The sequence below is a fragment of the Archocentrus centrarchus genome, chromosome 24 (assembly GCF_007364275.1).
Source record: "Archocentrus centrarchus isolate MPI-CPG fArcCen1 chromosome 24, fArcCen1, whole genome shotgun sequence".
Classification (NCBI taxonomy): Eukaryota; Metazoa; Chordata; class Actinopteri; order Cichliformes; family Cichlidae; genus Archocentrus; species Archocentrus centrarchus.
In genome coordinates, this window is record NC_044369.1 from 32,302,582 (window position 1) to 32,321,060 (window position 18,479).

Consider the following 18,479-nt stretch of genomic DNA (forward strand, 5'->3'; position numbering starts at 1 on the left):
TTATGAGTTGTGTTCAATAATTAATCAATTTGTTGATTTCTGTGACTTAGCTCTACTAAATCTATGATACTTCAAATGGTGCAACTTTTAATTTGAAGTTGGATGTTGAAAAGAGGTCACACAGTGATGTTCTTAATGGTTTGGGACATCTTCGTCCAAAATGGCAGTAAGACAGGCAAAGTTTTAACATTTAGGCAGTATCACCCAATGAAGAACAAACTCACTCTCAAGTAAGGTGGCTGTGGCTCGAGGTAGAGCAGAGTGTAATTGTGTATGTGGTAGTTAGAAAATGGCTAAAGCGCTGTTTGAATGTATCTGTGTGAATGGGTGAATGTGGCTTGTACTAAAAAGTGCTTTTGTGTTCAGAGTGTAGCAGTGCTGCATAAATACCAGTCCATGTAGGTCAGCAAAAGTAGTAAATATCCCATAAACAGATATTTCTTTGTACAACTTCACCAACAATTTTATTCTGTTATCCTTTATTTATCCTGGAAAAAATGTCCTTTTCAAGAGGACATCAGGCATTGTAGCAATTATACACATATATACAAATTTAACTGGGGCACATTACCATGAGTATGTGCAGTATACACAACATGTGACATAATGGACGAAAGTCAAAACAGTTACAATTCGAAGCATAAAGCAGCTTTCAGCATTGGAAATGCTATCCAACTTTAAAATACAAGCATAATACCATCTAGGGCAGTGGCATATATTCCTGACAGCATCAACTGACTGTCTAAGAGCAACTTGGACTGTCAGGTGAAACTGTAAAACTGCAGAGCAGCTGCGCTGTGAGCTACAGGGGCACACTGTGTTCTTATGGTTATAACCATTTTACGGATGTTTTTATTCTTTAAGGTGTCTGCTTTTGAAGCAGTCAAATTGGGGATAGTCAAAGCGGGATGGGATTTTTTTAAAAAGCTTGCCAAAATCTGACTTTACTGCTGCATTTATCCAAATATTGATTGCACTGAAATCAAAAATTCAGTTTTTCAGTATAGCACATGCACAGTTCGGCTTTTGCAGAGATGTGAGGAAATGTTTGCTGGTGTCTATGAAGGAGGACATGAAAAAGTTTGAGAACCAACAAACAAATTTCACTGACTTCCTTATTTTCTTTGCAGTTCACTTTTTGGGAACTTGAGTCAGGAAGTCATGCTGTTGTTTTTAGCAGTCCATGCTCTAAGAGGACATATGGGTTAGACAATGTTTTAATATATTATATTGCTGATATGATTTTTGTGACTAAGATAGTTCTGTGGAACTGGATAAAATAAACAGTTTATTCTTGTATGACATTTACAGCTGGATGAAATGCACTGACTTTAATCCTTAAGGTACTTTACTTCTGTTGAAGCACAGATTCAATTCAATTCAGTTTTATTTATATAGCACCAAATCACAGCAGATGCTTTATATTGTAAGGTCAAGACCCTACGATTATAGAGAGAAAACCCCCAAAATTAGACACCCTCCTATGAGCAAGCACTTGGCAAAATGCCCTGTTACCAGGAAGAAACCTCCAGCAGAACTAAGCTGATTATTCAAGATTACTGCCACCTTAAAGCCCTGCAGTATGCCTATTAATAAAGATAGATTGATCATATTTAAGATTGAAACAGCAATTAATGGTAGGACTTCTTTGAGCAGTCTTGTAGGAATGGGGAATGGATGAATGGTTTGGAGGAAGTAATTAATTATTAAAGTTAACTATTGAAGTTAGTGCAAAAAGATCAGCCAGAGAGAAAAACTAAATAAATAAATAGTATTGAAAGTAGTTCTACATAATGACTTGTCTATGGGATGGTTGTGAATGTTTTTTTTCTCTAATGGTTAAAATTTTATTTGTGAAGCAAAACAAAGTAATTACTAATTAAAGTTAGAGGAAGCTTCAACCTAAAACCTCTATGAAATGATAAAAGGATCACATCAGACAGTAGTTAGCTTCATGAAGGAAGAATATACCAGGTTAAACTATTTTAATTTGCAACTGGTCTGATATACTGTACATTATAAAAATGCAGTAAAATTAATAGATTGAGTGTTTTAACAGGTAAATTTAAATACTGATGATGACATTAAAATGTGAGTCACTATTATCAGAATGTCATTCATAAGAACCGGCGTGATTCATCTGTTTCTGTTTTTCAGATGAAAATTGATGTATAACCTGGAATATAATGTACATGTCTCGAGTTCTTGAGCAATAAACAGCATCTCTCCCACAGACATCAGCAAAAAATAAATAGCTTTTCATTTTCATTATGAAGGAGTGAAAGATTAAACTAAGATGAAATTAAGTTGTAATTATAATTGTATATTTATTTATTTTATTTTATTTATCCTTTACTTTACCAGGAAAAGATTTAAAATCTCTTTTACAAGGAAGTCCTGGCCAAGACTGGGAGCAATATACAGTTACATATATATATATAAAGTTACATAAAAACAAACATATAATAAACAAAACTAAAACCAACATATACAGCAACTCTTAACATAGAAGTGAATTAAACACATTTATATTTAACCAGACTATCCTATCTGAATAGAGTATCCTCCTGTGGATTTCTGATGGATGCACGATAAAAGATAAGAAAGGAGCAGATATAAAAATACACCAGTGATTCATTCTGTGGGTGGACAAGAACAGCGATCTAACCCGGGCATACAACACACAGTGATGTGTCAAGATTTTAAAATTGGTGATAAAACGCAGAGCATATCTGGAAATATTAGATTTTTTTTTTACTGGTAATTAAATCCTGCAGTTTACAACATAAACTTTAAACACAAACACGTTTTCATTTTCAGTAGTTTCTGAATCAGTGTTAAACTGTTGGCTACCTATGTTAGCTTCACAGACAGGGCTGATGTGTTTGAAGCCTGGAATAAAAAGTTAAATGGAGGTTAAGATGTACTGATAATATAACAAGACATATGCAGCAACCAGTAGTGGTAGTCACTTATGTTTATGTCTTACATTCTTTAGCAACTTGCTGTTCTTCAACAGAATGTAGCTCTCTCAGATGAATTGTGATTTGGTTTGTTGAGACTGAGGACCTCTGGGGGAACTGAACCACTGTTCCTCCTTTTCCTCACTTTCATCTTTGAGACCATCAGGTGAAATACCTCTACAATGTTTAAAATGACAGAAAAGCTAGCCATTGCTATCATAAAGATGATAAAGATAGTTTTCTCTGTGGGACGACTAATGAAGCAGTCCACCACTGGCTTACAGGGGTCTGTGGAACAGGAAACTTTACTTGGCATAAGTATGAAGCCATAGAGGTAGTACTGTCCTACAATGAATGCTACTTCAAGCATGATCTTGAACAACAATTGAATCATGTAGCTGGCCAGCAAAACACCTTTGAGCTGTACTTTGCCACATTCATTTGAGTATTTTGGGGTTTTAATAATCCCATTCTTATTTGTCTTCTCCTCCAGACGCCTTCTCAGCTTGTTTTCTTTACGAATCACTAGTAATACATGGCCCAGATAGATGAGTGTTGGTGTGGAGACAATGAGAATCTGGAGGACCCAGAAGCGTGTATGAGACAGAGGGAAGGACCGATCATAGCAAGCGTTCTTGCATCCAGGGGTGATGGTGTTACACTTCATGTTTGCTTGTTCGTCTCCCCATATTTTATCTACACCAGCTGCCAGAATGAAGACCCTGAAGAGAAAAAGAACACTCATCCAGACCTTTCCCAGTACAGTTGAGTGTAACTGCACCTTGTCTAACAACTCAGACAGGAAGGACCACTCTCCCATATTGACAGCCTCTAAGAGAGAAGACAAAAAACAACAATAACTATGCAGTTGTGTGAAAAAATAAGTTCAGCCCAAGGACACACATAGACAAGCAACATATTTAAAACAGAGTGGATTATTTAAGGTGATATATTCATAGAGATTTCTATAAAATTTATGTTGAACAAAGACAGCTCTTTAGAGGATAATTACATGATACTAATACCATTATGAATTCTGTTTTTTTTTTGTAACTTTCAGTACATAAAGATACTTAGAATAGAACAAGGAAGTAATGATTGGCACTCTTAAATTATATATATATTCTTATAATATGTATAAATGTATTAAATGTATAATCCATCTGTCCATTCACTTCCGCTCATCCTGTTCAGGGTCACAGGGGTGGGGTAAGGGGTGGAGCCTATCCCAGCTGTCATAGGTCGAGAGGCAGGGTACACCCTGGGGTGGCTGTAGCTCAGTAGGTAGAGCAGGTCACCTACTGATTGGAAGGTCAGTGGTTCAATTCCTGGCTACTGCAGGCTGCGTGCCAATGTATCCTTGGGCAAGATACTTAACCCCAAGTTGCTCTCCGACCGTTCCGTCGGAGTATGAATGTGAGTGAATGTTAGATGATTAAAGCACTTAGCTTAATTAATTAATCCTGGAAGTGCTTGTATGAATGCGTGTGCATGGGGTAAATGTGAATGTGTTGTATAAGCGCTTTGAGTGCTCATATCTGAGTAGAAAAGCGTTATAAAAGAACTAGTCCATTTACCCTGAACAGGTCGCCAGCCTGTCGCAGGGCCTGAATGTATAATCCTTTTCCTGTATTGAAAAAGTCATCTTTAATTCATAACTCTGCTGTTACTGTTGGCCGTAACCACATTAGAACTGTACAAGTATGAAGGAATGAACCTGACTGACTTTCTCACACTCATGCTGTCACTGCTTCACTTGATTACCACACACACACACACACAGTCTTAATTTCAGTCTCTTTTAACACAGATTATTCTCCATCACCACCAGCAGATATCTGAATGGTCCAGATTTATCACCTGCTGCTATCTTCAGCATCAGTTACCATGGTGATTTATCAGGTAAAAAGAGAAACACTTTGGTGACACAAAACTCTGAGTTTAAGCTCCACACAGCTCACTAACACATTAATCTGGCTTCATAGTTACAGCTTAGATGGTGATAAGGAACCTGCAAGAACAATTTAAAACCAGGCAGTCAGACACCTGAATGTGGTTGCCACAATCATCCAGGTGTTTCCTCTAATCCTCCCATAAAGCTCATTTTAAATATGGAAATGATTACATCTCTGATGCAGCCAGGTGTCTAAAAAAACAAGATCTCTGGCCTTAAAATCAAGATGATGTTACATTTCTCATGTTCTACAGCACACTCTGTTATTCACATTTTGTTTGGATTTGACACGTGATGAGTTTCAGAGACGGAAACACTGCAGAAAAAAACTGAACATCGTAAACATGTTTTTATGAATCCATCTGCATACCTGCTGCAGGTTTACATCACATCACAGATAATCACACACACATACACAGACACACGCACACACAAAAACTATTTGCAATCTTATTTGCAATTTGTCAAATGTATTTTCATATTGCAAAACACCACTACATATATATTTTTGGTCATTTTTAATAAAGAATTGTCTTTCTGAAGGACAGCAGCAGTATATGATTGTGTTTGCTATATTATTATATTAATATATTTGAAATCCTCTCACCCTATGACAGCTGGAATAGTCTCCAGCTGCCCTGTGACCCTGAAGAGGATAAGGATAAATCAATGGATAGATACTTGAAATCCCATAAAGACCATCTTGGGACATTCTTTCCTTCAGTTAAATTAGAAGTCAATTCCTGAACACTGTTAAATATAATCAAATAAATTATTTTTTTCATAATTCAAACTAAGAATAGTTTGCATTTGTCAAAATTTACTTTTCTTGCTTTAATAAATTTTCCTACCTTGATAGGGGTCCTTGTCTTGCTCTTGTGTTGTGACTTAGATTCTTCTCACTTCCCTCTTATAATTCAGGCTAATCTTGCCAAATCATCAAATTCCTCTTTGCTCTGAATGACCCACCCACATTCGACGTGACTGCTGTCACCCAGTTGTGATGAAATAGACAACAGTTTCGCCATTTTAATAGGAGTGAGAGTTATTCATCTAGCTCGGAATGGCTGACCGTCTATCAACAGGGCAGAGAACAGTGAACGGTCCAGCTTTCTGTTTGTGAACTGGTTACTGATGTAACTGATGTTACAGAAAACATATTAAACCAGCTTTAACTCTCAACAATGTCAGCTGCACTGACTTTTTCCCACGTGTCTGTGCACCTAGGTCACAAAAGCCCAGAGATACGGCTCCATGGCTTATGGAGCCGTATCTCTGGGGCTGTCTTTTGGTTCATGACTGGGGATCAGACTGAGGAGCACCTTCCACAAGCCCTCAACTTAACTGATCATGTAGTATATTGTGGTGGCATCATCCTGTTCATCAGCAGGTGTTCCAGTTTGGCCATCTTTGCCAAGGATTGTGGGGAGTATGGACAGGATGGTCTCCTCACCAATGCCAACATCCAGCAGAGCCTGGGAGTCTGCTCATCATCTTCCTCACCTTCTGCATCATCTTTAACTCTCAACAATGTCTTTCAGCAGCACAAGAGCATCAGAGACTCAGCCAAAATTATATTCCCATGGTGGGTGTGATGGACTCAAACTGCAACTCCAGCCTGGTGACTTACCATCTGCCTGGGACAATGACACTCCAGTTACCAGCGAGCTGCATTGTTGTTTATTTAAACTGACCATCAATGTGACAAAGACAAAAGGAGCTCATTCATGGTCTGTCGGTGCCCACCTTGCTGAACTCATGACTCTTGTTCATTCATTCAAGTAAGAAACATAAAAAAATGTATTTAAAGTAAAATTTGGCTTCTTCCCTCCATCTGTTTTAATGGTAAGCTGCAGCGTTGCTTTTATTTATGCTAGACTCTTAAAACATAGCTCTACATTCAAATTGGAGCAGATTTGTCTAAATATAAAGTTATAAATCCCTGATATAACAAAGTGACTTTGTTATATGCTTGTCTATGCTTGCTGTGTGAGCATGCATGTGAATGTTTGACAAAATAGTTAGGCATAGATAAAAGTACTGTATGAATGTGTGTGATTGGGTGACTGAGACTTCTAGCAGAAAGAACCATTTACCTTTCTTCTCCATTCTGATGCTCAGTTTGAACGTCAACCTTTAACCATTTTTACATGTCTAAATATATTTGGCTAACTGGTTGATTAGCAGTTGAGCAGGTATGCCTAATTAATTGGCCTTTAAGTGTGCATGTACTTGAGATGTGTGACCTAGGTGACGTTAGAGTTTCATACTGCCCATTTTATGTGAATACACATCTCAGCAGGGTGTGTATTTTTCCAAAGAACCCCACAAAAACAAAAAAAACACAAATACAGCCTAACTGTTAGGCGTGGACATACAGGACAGTATGATTTACACTGTGAGTAAATGATAGAAAATAGTATTGCTAAAGGTCATAATTCCACCCTTTACAGAAATTGATGGCGAAACCTCGTTGTCACACTCAAAAATCACAAGACCAAGAAGTGGTAGGATTGCTGTCATCAGCAGATTACCCATGCCTGAGTCAGTCAGACCAAACCTACAGGCCTCAGACAATATTTGAGTTTCCTCCTGGTCAGTGCATTCTGACTTTTGTCAACAGCACTCTGGATCTTCTGGGATGGCATAGAACTCTTAATTTTTGAATCTGGACAGGCGAGTACATTTGAGTTCCTACAATCTTAAATTAAAACACTAGTTCTTTACTATGATATTAGGCCACAGGAAGTATTTCAGTGTTTCTTTAAAACAAATCAGTTGCAATTCCTGCTTTGTGACGGAGCGTATTTTTGTGGTAGTAAATATTGAGTAACCCTCTACACTGCAAATTCCAATAGCTTTCCTGACTTACATAAATGAGTTAACCTTACTTGGAAATTAAGAATATTTGCTTTTAAAGAGCTTTTGTTAAGTTACTTACTTGCGTCAGTGCCAAAGATGACAGCAGGATCAACAGATTGATTCACAAGGCTGGAAACATCATTGGTCAGAAGTTGGAGGCGTTTGAGTCAATGAGGGACAGGAGGTCACTGAACAAACTGCTCTTTATCATGGACAACTGGTCTCACCCACTCCACACTGCTGAGGCAGAAGTGCACCTTCTACCTCAGACTCATTCAGCCTTGCTACCATAAAGAATGCTTCAGGAAACCAAACCAAACTGTATATCTATACCAAACTGTCTATACCAAACTGCATAACTCTTATCTATCTATCTATCTATCTATCTATCTATCTATCTATCTATCTATCTATCTATCTATCTATCTATCTATCTATCTATCTATCTATCTATCTATCTATCTATCTATCTATCTATCTATCTATCTATCGGCTAGACTGTGTAGTATACAGAATGATGAACATCAGAGTTCTTGGATATGTGATCATATTTAGAGGTTTGAAAAACAGTAAGTTGAATTGTCACACTTGTAGTATTTGTGTGTGTTATGTGTTAAGTATGTGTTTAAATTTGTTTCTTAGAGGCATTATTTAATGTTTGTTAATGTTAGCTTGCTATCACTAGATTAGATTAGATTAAACTTTCTTAATCCCTTTGGGAGGGTCCCGTCATGGAAATTAAAGTTCCAGCAGCACTTTTACATTATAGGCACACAGGCAGAAAAATAGTCAGAAATATACAGAATAAATAGTTAAATAATAAACAAAGATACAACAAAGACAAAGCAGATATTAAATGTCTGATAGATGATGTGGTATTGCACCTTGATAACTAACTAACTGGCTTAGCTGCTACACAGTTTGACTGTTTTATTGGATTAATGCATTTAGGCTTGTTTTGGCAGTAGAGACCAACTATCCTTACTATGGGCCCTCGAGTGTCTGAAAAAATATAATAAATCTTCCAGTAAATTATATTGTTTTGCTGAAATTGGCTCAGTGAATGTAATTTGGCCCTCCAGGTGTGTCAGCTGTACAGTTAACTCTAATGGAGCTTGTTCTAACCATATTGCCTGGTTAACAATCATATTGGACCTTAAGGTTTGAATTTTGATTTTAAATAAACTTTGTATAGCAACATTGTCATTTCTGTAGATGCCTGTTTTCTCTCTGTAGGATGTTCCCTCATTATTATACTAAATTTGCACAGCTGAAACAATTTCTGTCTTCTTACACACACACATACTCATATACTGCTAAAATAAAATTAAAGGAAGACTTCTTAGACTATAGCATCATGTTAGTTAAACATATGGGATATTGGTCAGTATTTAAATTGTTAAGATATCTCAGAATTTTTGAGTTCCTTTCCTGCAGAGAATTAAGCATTCCATTTTATTCTAACGTTAGGTGAACGTTGTTTAAATGTTTAGTGAATGTCTTAACCCTCTGGGGTCTGGAGTATAATTGGCTGTTTTTGACTTCTTTTGATTTTATCTTTATATTTCACCATAAAACCTCTATACATTGTCCTGTTTGATATCATTCTGCTCTGCACATCCTGAGATGTGTGACTGTAAAGACATTTTTCCATTTTGACATACTGTATTTAAAAAAAGTACTGTAAGAATCACTGGAGGTGCACTCATATGTAGATTACTTTGTTTATTTTGTTAGGGCATCCTATCTTTACTGTAATTTTATGTGTTATATAGGTGACGTTTGTACTATTCTCTGCTCTTTATTTTGTTGGATGTTTTCTGTTCTTACCTGCCTTAGGACAATGGGTGAAAACTAGCTTTTGTGCTATCTCTGGCATGTTTCCATTGATGCTCATTGCTGACATGTTGATTAATAGGCATTGTCCTAATTTAAACAAATAAATAAAGATAAAATAAGATCACAGATATAATTAAAGCAGCGATGATCAGGGCCTCACGCCTGATGTGAGTTGAGCCTTCTAGTCTCCTTGTTTTTTTCTTTTTTTTCTGTGCCTCTGTGCTCCCTGTATCCAGCCTTTGGTTCCATCGCCCCATGACCCTGAAATTGATAAGCAATGGCTGGGGGTTCAAAAAGCATCATAAAACAATGGTTAATAGAGCGTTTATTTTTGGGCTGTTTATTATTATATTTGATTTAATTTTTACATCTGCAAGAACTTTTCAAGCACATGTTTTAAAGGTTTTTATTCACCAGCTGGTTGCATAAATAACACTAAAAGGCAGGCTGAGATAATTCTTCATATCTGCCAACTCAAGCTTTTGCATAATCAGCATCCGATCTGGTTGTTTTCCAAAACAGTGGCTTTGGTCTTTGACAGACTTTTTAAAGAAGCAGGAAGTAGTTTTCTCACTGGGAGTATGAGGAAACACACAAAGCAGCCACTTTACTGGTAAATTGTGTTAACAAGCAGCTGTTTCAGTTGCTTGTTAACACAATTGTCCTCTGTCCACAATTGGTTCGCTCTTTTCTCTCTGCTTCTTCTTGCTCTCTCTCTCTCACACACACACTATGTGTGTGTGTGGGTGCATCTCAGTTTTGTTTACCTTTGTGCAGAGGTGGTCTCTCCTGGTTGCTCCGCCCATTGTCAAGTACTCACCTGAAGCAGATTACTCATTACTGATTACTCACCTGTTCCTCATGTATGCTGACCAAGATGGGCTATTTAAAGCTGAGGGAGCCTCTCAGTTGTCACTGGATTGTTGCGTCAGTGTAAGGTATGAATGTTGGTGCCGGTCATGGCTGTTTGCTTCCTTGTGGATGAAGCTGTCTTCTCTGCGCAGACCTTGCCTGCCTTGGACTTTTTAGAGTGATCGGTGTCAGTTTGAGAGTCTACAGATACATCAGCAGCCCTCATCCTGCTGACAATTCCCATGCATTTCTTCACTGAACAAACCAAGGTCAGTTGTGACTAAAAGCAGGTTCTGTGTCTGATCCACTGTTCAACAGTTTTTGTTCTTGGAAAGTTCCACCCTGGGCATGTTGAGAAAAAAATCTCAAAAGGAATATAAGGTTACAGTTAGATGGTTATAGAATGGTTAAAGATGTGTCTGTTCAAGGTCACTTTTCCTTGCCTTGGGCAGAAACTAAAGCTCAGAGCTTAAAGAAAGTGAACTTCAGAGCTGTCAGTTTAATTTAGGTTTACTGATATAACACCAAATCACAACTCTGCTGCTCAAAGAATGTGACTAAACTCACTAGTGTGCTTAATAATGATGGTGGATGTTGTTTGGTGTGGATCTGCCACATGTCCACAAGTTGAACTACAAAATATGCATCTTTGCTCTCTTTGACACTTTACCTGGTTTGTTCTCACTTTTGTATTCTGTGGTCCTGTGTGGACCTGGATAACCCAGTGAAACACAATGCATTACTAGGGTTTAAAAGGGCCTATGAACATGGTGAAATGAAATGGCTGAAGTTCTGCTTATGATACTGCACATGTTTTCATGTCCTGCTGTGGAGGTGGTCCACTTTAAATCTCACCTTCATTAAGACTTAACATCACTGAAATAAATTCTACAAGCAGGCAGTGGCGCACTGCCCAAAACAAAGGCATAAGCTGTGTAACTGAGTTATACTGCAGGCTTCATTTCATACTGATCATTTCAATAAAGTTAATCATCTTCATATGGAGTGCACTTTTCTAAGCCAATGTTCCAAAGTGCTTCACACAAATGAACAACTTCACAACAAGCAGCTTTTAAAATATCAGTGTAACATTCAGAGGTCACCTGTGGGATTTAACATAACTGCTTGAAACATGTTTTATTATGTTATGGCATATTTACTCATCACAGGACTGCATTATCGCCTTTCCTTTTAATAAGGATGCTCCAGAGTATACTATGCAAAAGCAGGTAATAAAGAAAGCAATGGCTCACCTTTCCCTAATATTGGGGTGAGTTTGACTAGCTTTTGTCATGACTGCCACACTTGTGTTATGTCAATTGAAGGTGTATGCATGATTTAATAACTTGATTACCACATGAGGGGGGAAAAACATGAAACCTGGTTCAATGATGAATTTATTGTAAATAGGAAAGTGGGTCTGAAAATGAAGGTACTGGTAATTTGAATGTTGATGGTGGTGATCTAGGTGGTGTTGATACTGATCCTAATGCTAGTGTTTCCAATGTGGGTAAGCATTCACCAGTAATGGGTCAAATATTGTTTCCTCTGCACAAATTAAAGCAGCAGCTAAAAGAGCTGCACTTGTGGCTTGAAAGGCAGCTTTAAAGGAACAATTAATACAAATGGGAAAAAAAGGAGCACCTCTTGTTAGAAACTGAGCTAGCAGCATCTACTGCTAAGTTGGTTCAGTGATGGACAGTGTTTCTCGCTGGCACCTACGATGGCATCAATTGCTTTTTTTTGAAAGGAAGAAGAGGAAACGAACATCAATCAAATCTCTTAATCTAATGGCAAAAGTTTACAAACCAGAAGCATGTAAAGTAACACAACAAAAGGACATGTCACTACAAAACTAACTGCAAACCATGGCATTGTAGTGGTTTCTCGCCCTCACTGAGTACGTTTCATGACAGAAAGATGCGCGCGCACACACACACACTCTTGCTCTGTTGTGTGCGCGCGCACGCCATCTCCATGTATGCTCGTGTAATCTAGCTCTGTCCCCTTATTTCTCTTTTCTCCTTTTTCTTCTCTCTCACACGAGGAGCCTATAGAGAACTTTATAGAGCTCTTCTTGTAAATTAAATATGTTTGGTACAACAATGCATTCGGATCATGATTCTGTTTGTGAAAACTGCCAGACATGACAGGCTTTAAAAAAAGAACAGAAAATTTTTATTTAATGCTGTCAAAGAAAACATACAGAACAGGTTCTCTTCATGCAGATAACCAGTCACTGTTAAAAATAGAAGCCCTGCTGGTCTAAGATCAGTATCCCTTTCCCCTTTTAATCCCTTTTGAATTTTGTTCCTCAGTAAGAGAGCTGCAGGTTTCACTGTGCTCATATTTGTACAGACAGATTCAGAATCATTAATAATAATTCAGACTGCTCTGCAATCTGGATATTTGAAACAAACAGTAACAAAGCTGAATGTCTTGAAAGGTTTGTGCTGGAAAAAGAACTCAACATAAATTTTGACTTAATACTTTGTCAAACAGCATCATTTGGCTTCAGCTCTTAAATATTTGGCTTTCTTCTCCTTGGTTTGGGTTTTTTTGTTGAGTAAGAGGAGCAGCATTCACTGTATAAACGCAATAAGATTTCACTGGAAAACTAAAATCAAATGGCCCAAGATGAAGTCCTACCCACATGCAACAAAGAAAGGAGGGACTTCCTTGGCCTTTGACCCAGTGTGAAACTCTGACTTAAATCTTAAGACACTGTTATAGTTTTTAATTAATTTAATCTCCTTCACATTTGTTTTATTTCTATATCTCATTGCCTTCTGACCTGTTTTTGGTCTTTTATGTGTGATGTTTTGAACAGCACTTTGGTCAGCCCTGTTGTTTTTAAAAGTGCTCTATAAATAAAGTGGTATGGTATGGTATGGTATCACCACCACTGGGGTATCCTAGCTGCCACAGGGTGAGAGGCTGGGTAACTAAATTAAATTCAGTTCAATTCAATTTTACGGGTATAGCATCAAATACCAGCAAACAGTTGCCCCAAGGTGCGTTGTGTTGTAGGTAAAGACCCTACAATAATACAGAGAAAACCCAAAAGTCAAAACGACCCCATATGAGCAAATATTTGGCAACAGTGGGAAGGAAAAAAATTTCCTTTTAACCGGAAGAAACCTCCAGCAGAACCAGGCTCAGGGAGGGGCAGTCATCTGCCGCGACCGGTTGGGGCTGAGGGGAGAGAGACAGATTAATGACTAATAATTAATGCCGAGTGAAGTAAAAACAGACTAGAAAGAGGTGAATAAGTAGAAACAGTGCATTATGGGAACCCCCCAGCAGCATAGGCCTATAGCAGCATAACAAAGGGATGGTTCAGGCTCATGCTAGAGAGAGAGAGAAACAGAGAGGGTGTCTGTCTTCCAAATCCAAACTGGGAGCTGGTTCCACAGAAGAGGGGCCTGAAAGCTGAAGGCTCTGCCTCCCATTCTACTCTTAAGTATCCTAGGAACCACAAGTAAGCCAGCAGTCTGAGAGCAAAGTGCTCTACTGGGGTGATATGGTACTATGAGGTCTTTAAGATAAGATGGGGCCTGATTATTCAAGACCTTGTATGTGAGAAGGATTTTTAATTATAATCCAGATTTAAGAGAGAGCCAATGAAGAAAAGCCAATATGGGAGAAATATGTTCTCTTTCTAGTTCCTGTTAGTATTGATTATTGTAGAATTTAGTCCACCCTAGAAGTAATAAATGCATGAATTAGCTTTTCAGCATCACTCTGAGAAAGGATGTTTCTAATTTTAGAAATATTGCACAAATGCAAAAAAGCAGTCCTACATATTTGTTTAATATGTGCATTGAAGGACATATCCTGGTCAAAAATGACTCCAAGATTTCTCACAGTGTTACTGGAGGCCAGAGTAATGCCATCCAGAGTAAGTATCTGGTTTGACACCATGTTTCTAAGATTTGTGGGGCCGAGTACAAGAACTTCAGATCAAACTGAAGTTAAGAAGCGAGAAATTAGTGGTCATCAGGGCCCTTATGTCTTTAAGACATTCCTGCAGTTTAACTGAGTATTGTGTGTAACAATGAAAATTGATGCAATGCTTTCTAATAATACTGCCTAAGGGAAGCATGTATACTATAAATAAAATTGGTCCTAGCACAGAACCCTGTGGAACTCCATAATTAACCTTACTGTGTGAAAAAGACTCCCCATTTACATGAACAAATTGGAGTCTATTAGATGAATATGATTCAAACCACTGCAGTGCAGTACCTTTAATACCTATAGTATGCTCTAATCTCTGTAATAAAATGTTATGGTCAACAGTATCAAAGCTGCATTGAGGTCCAACAGGACAAGAACAGAGATGAGTCCACTGTCAGAGGCTGTAAGAAGATCATTTGTAACCTTCACTAATGCTGTTTCTGTACTGTGATGAATTCTGAAACCTGAGTGAAACTCTTCAAATAAACCGTTCCTCTGCAGATGATCAGTTAGCTGTTTTACAACTACTCTTTCAAGAGTCTTTGAGAGAAAAGGAAGGTTGGAGATTGGCCTACAGTAGGTGCTCTGCACTGTGTTGTCACATGGTACTGAAGAAGATAATAGAGGAATTATATCTTTGAACATTGTTACAGTGCTTTCAGAAAGACTTCTACTGCAATAAAACATATTAAACTGCAGTGTTGAGGCTGTCATTTTGAGCATCCACATGGTTCCTGAAATCACCCACTATAATTATTTAATCTGAACTGAGCACTAAATCAGATAAAAAGTCTGAGAAATCAGACAGAAACTCTGAGTAAGGACCAGGGGCCTATTCCAGAAAGCATGTTCAACAAACTTTGAGTTGACCAACTCTGACATCGGCTACTCTAAGTTTCCTGTTCCAGCACAGCTGATCACAGTTCAATCAGCTCTGAGTATGATCACCCTGATTTAGCGCGTGCGTGAGTAAGGAAAAAAAGCCATCATCAATGGAGCTCTGATACCAGGATTCACCATGGCAACAGGTAAATAAAGAGCGGAGCCTCCATTTTAATCCGATGGATGGAGGATCGCACGTGTCAGTGTGGACCATGACGAGCCACTTTAGTCACGATTCAGCCTGACCCACTCTGACATCATCATAGACAGAATCAAAGTTTGTTATAAAATATATCATTTCTTTTATAATGTCTGCTGTCATCATTTACACAACTTGAATCTCCATCAGATGAAGCTGAATCCTAACTTCACATTTGATTTATAAAATCTAATTATTCAGCCTGACGGACAAACTGCAGGAGACAGAAAGTGAAGATAAAACTGTGGAGAAACAGCTCAGACTGAGTTTACTGACCGACCTGTGTGTTAGAGACTGAGACAGCAGCAGACCCCGGGGGGAGCTGACCTCAGGTCAGTTTTTATTTAATAAAAATTGTTTTTGCTGCAGTTTATGACAGTTCAGTTCCTGGCCATTTAATTGTTTAATCATGCAGTAAAACTGGAATCTATTAATGGAATAACAACATCACCTTATTCATTCTTTTAATGGAGAATTCAGGTGGACTCGGACACCGTTTGCTGATCCGTTATAGAGCCTATGATCACCAATTTAGGTGATTTTCAATGGAAAATATATCAAAATTCATACTCTGAATTACAGACATCATAACTTTCAAAATGTTGACATCTTTTAAGTCACTTTAAATCCATTTTGTTCAGTTTCAAGTCTTCAAATCCTTTCAGCGTCATCTTCACTTAAACATTCATATCATCTTCAGGATCCAGACATTTTTCCATCCACAGTGTGTTCTGTGTCAGCAGCTTCATCCAGATCAGTGTGATGTAACAGTGATGCTACAGTAACTACAGTAAATGTTTCAGAGGAACTGACTGACAGTCTGACAGCTGCAGCTGCCTCATTATAAATCCGTGACATCATCGCTGTCTCCGTCCTTACAGCCTGTTGATGAGTGAACGACTGTAAAAGCTTCATGTTACAAAAATAACAAACTAACGTCTAACTGGGATTTCAGAGCTTGTAGAAACATAAACGTCTGCAGATGAATTCACTCCTCTGACACTCTGACAGCCACTTCATGAAGGAGGAAATGAATGGGAGTGTCAGACAGGTGGTTCAGGTGCAGCAGGAGGGGCGGAGTCAGAGACACAGTTTGTTGGATAAAACCTGCCAGAGAGCAGAGTCTGTTATTGTCTACTTATTGTAATAAATCTTAAATGTTGACTGGCAATATGAATTATTTATGTGTTGTATTGATCAAAAATAAATGTGTGTGCTTAATTTAAATACATTTGTAGATGTGCAGCTTTAATATGAATACAGTTATAGTGAAAGAATGGCAATAGCAATTCTCAAATGCAATAGTGTTTTACAAAGTTGAGCAAGAATGCCACACATAAAATGAGGTGTAAATCATTAAAATACAGTGGATTAATCATGTTAGTTGTGTACATAGCAACATTTTGATGAGTGACCGACAAGTTCAACTCAGTTCAATTCAACTTTATTTGTATAGCGCCAAATCACAACAAACAGTCACCTCAAGGCACTTTGTATTGTGGGTAAAGACCCTACAATAATACAGAGAAAAAACCCAACAGTCAAAAGACCCCTTATGAGCAGCACTTTAGGTTTCCAAGTTAATTACAGAAAACAGAGTCAGTTCCACTGCCAAAAATTAGACTTGCCACAAATTACTTTCCACAGTATCAAAACATTCCAAGCAGCTGCCACAGGGGGACCACAGGATATGACAGAGATTTAGCTAACTACATAATAAAGGGTATATTTTACAGTATTTTCTTAACAATAGCCATGTGCTTGAAACAGCTTTTTGTTTCCATGTTAATACCCTTGTCAACAGTGACTGCTGAGAAACTCCTTCTTAAAGTAATTTTACTTAAACTGACAGGTGACATCATTCACAAATTTGTTCTATGCAACCAGAACAACCAGAGGCTGTGGGGATGTTAGACAAAGTGAGCATAAGTCAGATTTTAAGTTGTTTTATGTATTTATTTGCTGCTTTAACAAGAGGAAATTATTCAGTAATTATACCTAGTGTATTGTTTAACCCAAACTAATTAATCTCCATCTCGATTTTACTACACATAAACACTGAGTAAGTACAGCAAACACTGTAACCCAAAATATCTGAATAAAAGTAGTGGCAAGTATGTCGAGGAGTAACAGTTACAGCAAAAAGCTCACTTTATTAAGTTATTGTGTTGCATTACATGTCATTGCATAGTAGGTCAATGGCCCTGCTATATACTCAAATATGTACACACTGCTTACTGCACACATAGTACAAAAACATGTACAGTTACGAGTTCCCATACATCGACTTGCATTGCTTTATTTTCCTCACTAGATGGTGCTGTGTACTGTTGAAGTGCAAAACCGGAGCTTAGCGTAGTTTGATGGAAAGTTACTAAGAAGACTAAATGAGTAGAAGAATGTCAGTTTAAGTGATTGGTGAAGCCATGACTAAAACCTCTGTAAGGCTTGAAGGACCTTATTAGTATTACAGGTCATTACAGCTGTGTTGTGACAGTATGAATTATAAGCAGATGCGCTGTTAATGTCACCCGTGCACTGCAATATATTGAATACAATGATTCGATGAGACGATGCAAGTATTAGCCTATTTCAGAGTATGAGAACTGATGGATTGTTGATGGATTGTGGTTTTGGCTTGTTCACACTGAACTCCTTACCTTGGTTAAGAGTAAGTATGATCTGCACAATAACTATTTCCAGCTGTCAGATAAATTGTGTTAAGAAGAATTGTAGCTCTGCGTACTTTGCACATATCTGAGGGTGGCCTCTATTTTGTATTTTTAACACAGTTTCAAAGTTAGTTCTGATGATATTCTCTGCTCTGATCTGGTTATGAAGCAGTAAGCCTCAAACACCACACCTTGGCTGTTTCTGTAGGAGTCTTTTTTCCCCCCTTTGCCCTCCCAACAGCAGGAGCTTCGGTCTTGACGTAGAGATCAGGTGACTGTAACTCTGACTGCACCGT

General features: G+C 38.0%; 1 protein-coding gene and 1 pseudogene across 1 annotated transcript; one reads left to right on the top strand and one right to left on the bottom strand.

Moving 5' to 3' along the window:
- Nucleotides 1-2,402: 2,402 nt before the first annotated feature.
- On the bottom strand, nucleotides 2,403-5,825 carry LOC115774886 (gap junction Cx32.2 protein-like). The gene is made up of 2 exons (XM_030722358.1): nucleotides 5,769-5,825; nucleotides 2,403-3,794 (listed from the first exon to the last, which is right to left on the bottom strand). The coding sequence occupies exon 2, from the start codon at nucleotides 3,781-3,783 to the stop codon at nucleotides 3,013-3,015; it is 771 nt and encodes a 256-aa protein (XP_030578218.1). The 5' UTR covers nucleotides 3,784-3,794; nucleotides 5,769-5,825; the 3' UTR covers nucleotides 2,403-3,012.
- Nucleotides 5,826-6,178: 353 nt separating this feature from the next.
- On the top strand, nucleotides 6,179-6,679 carry LOC115774890 (28S ribosomal protein S2, mitochondrial-like; annotated as a pseudogene).
- Nucleotides 6,680-18,479: the final 11,800 nt, after the last annotated feature.

Coding starts and splice junctions, on each gene's coding strand:
- LOC115774886 (XM_030722358.1), bottom strand. CDS start 3,783: ATGGGAGAGTGGTCCTTCCTGTCTGAGTTGTTAGACAAGGTGCAGTTA.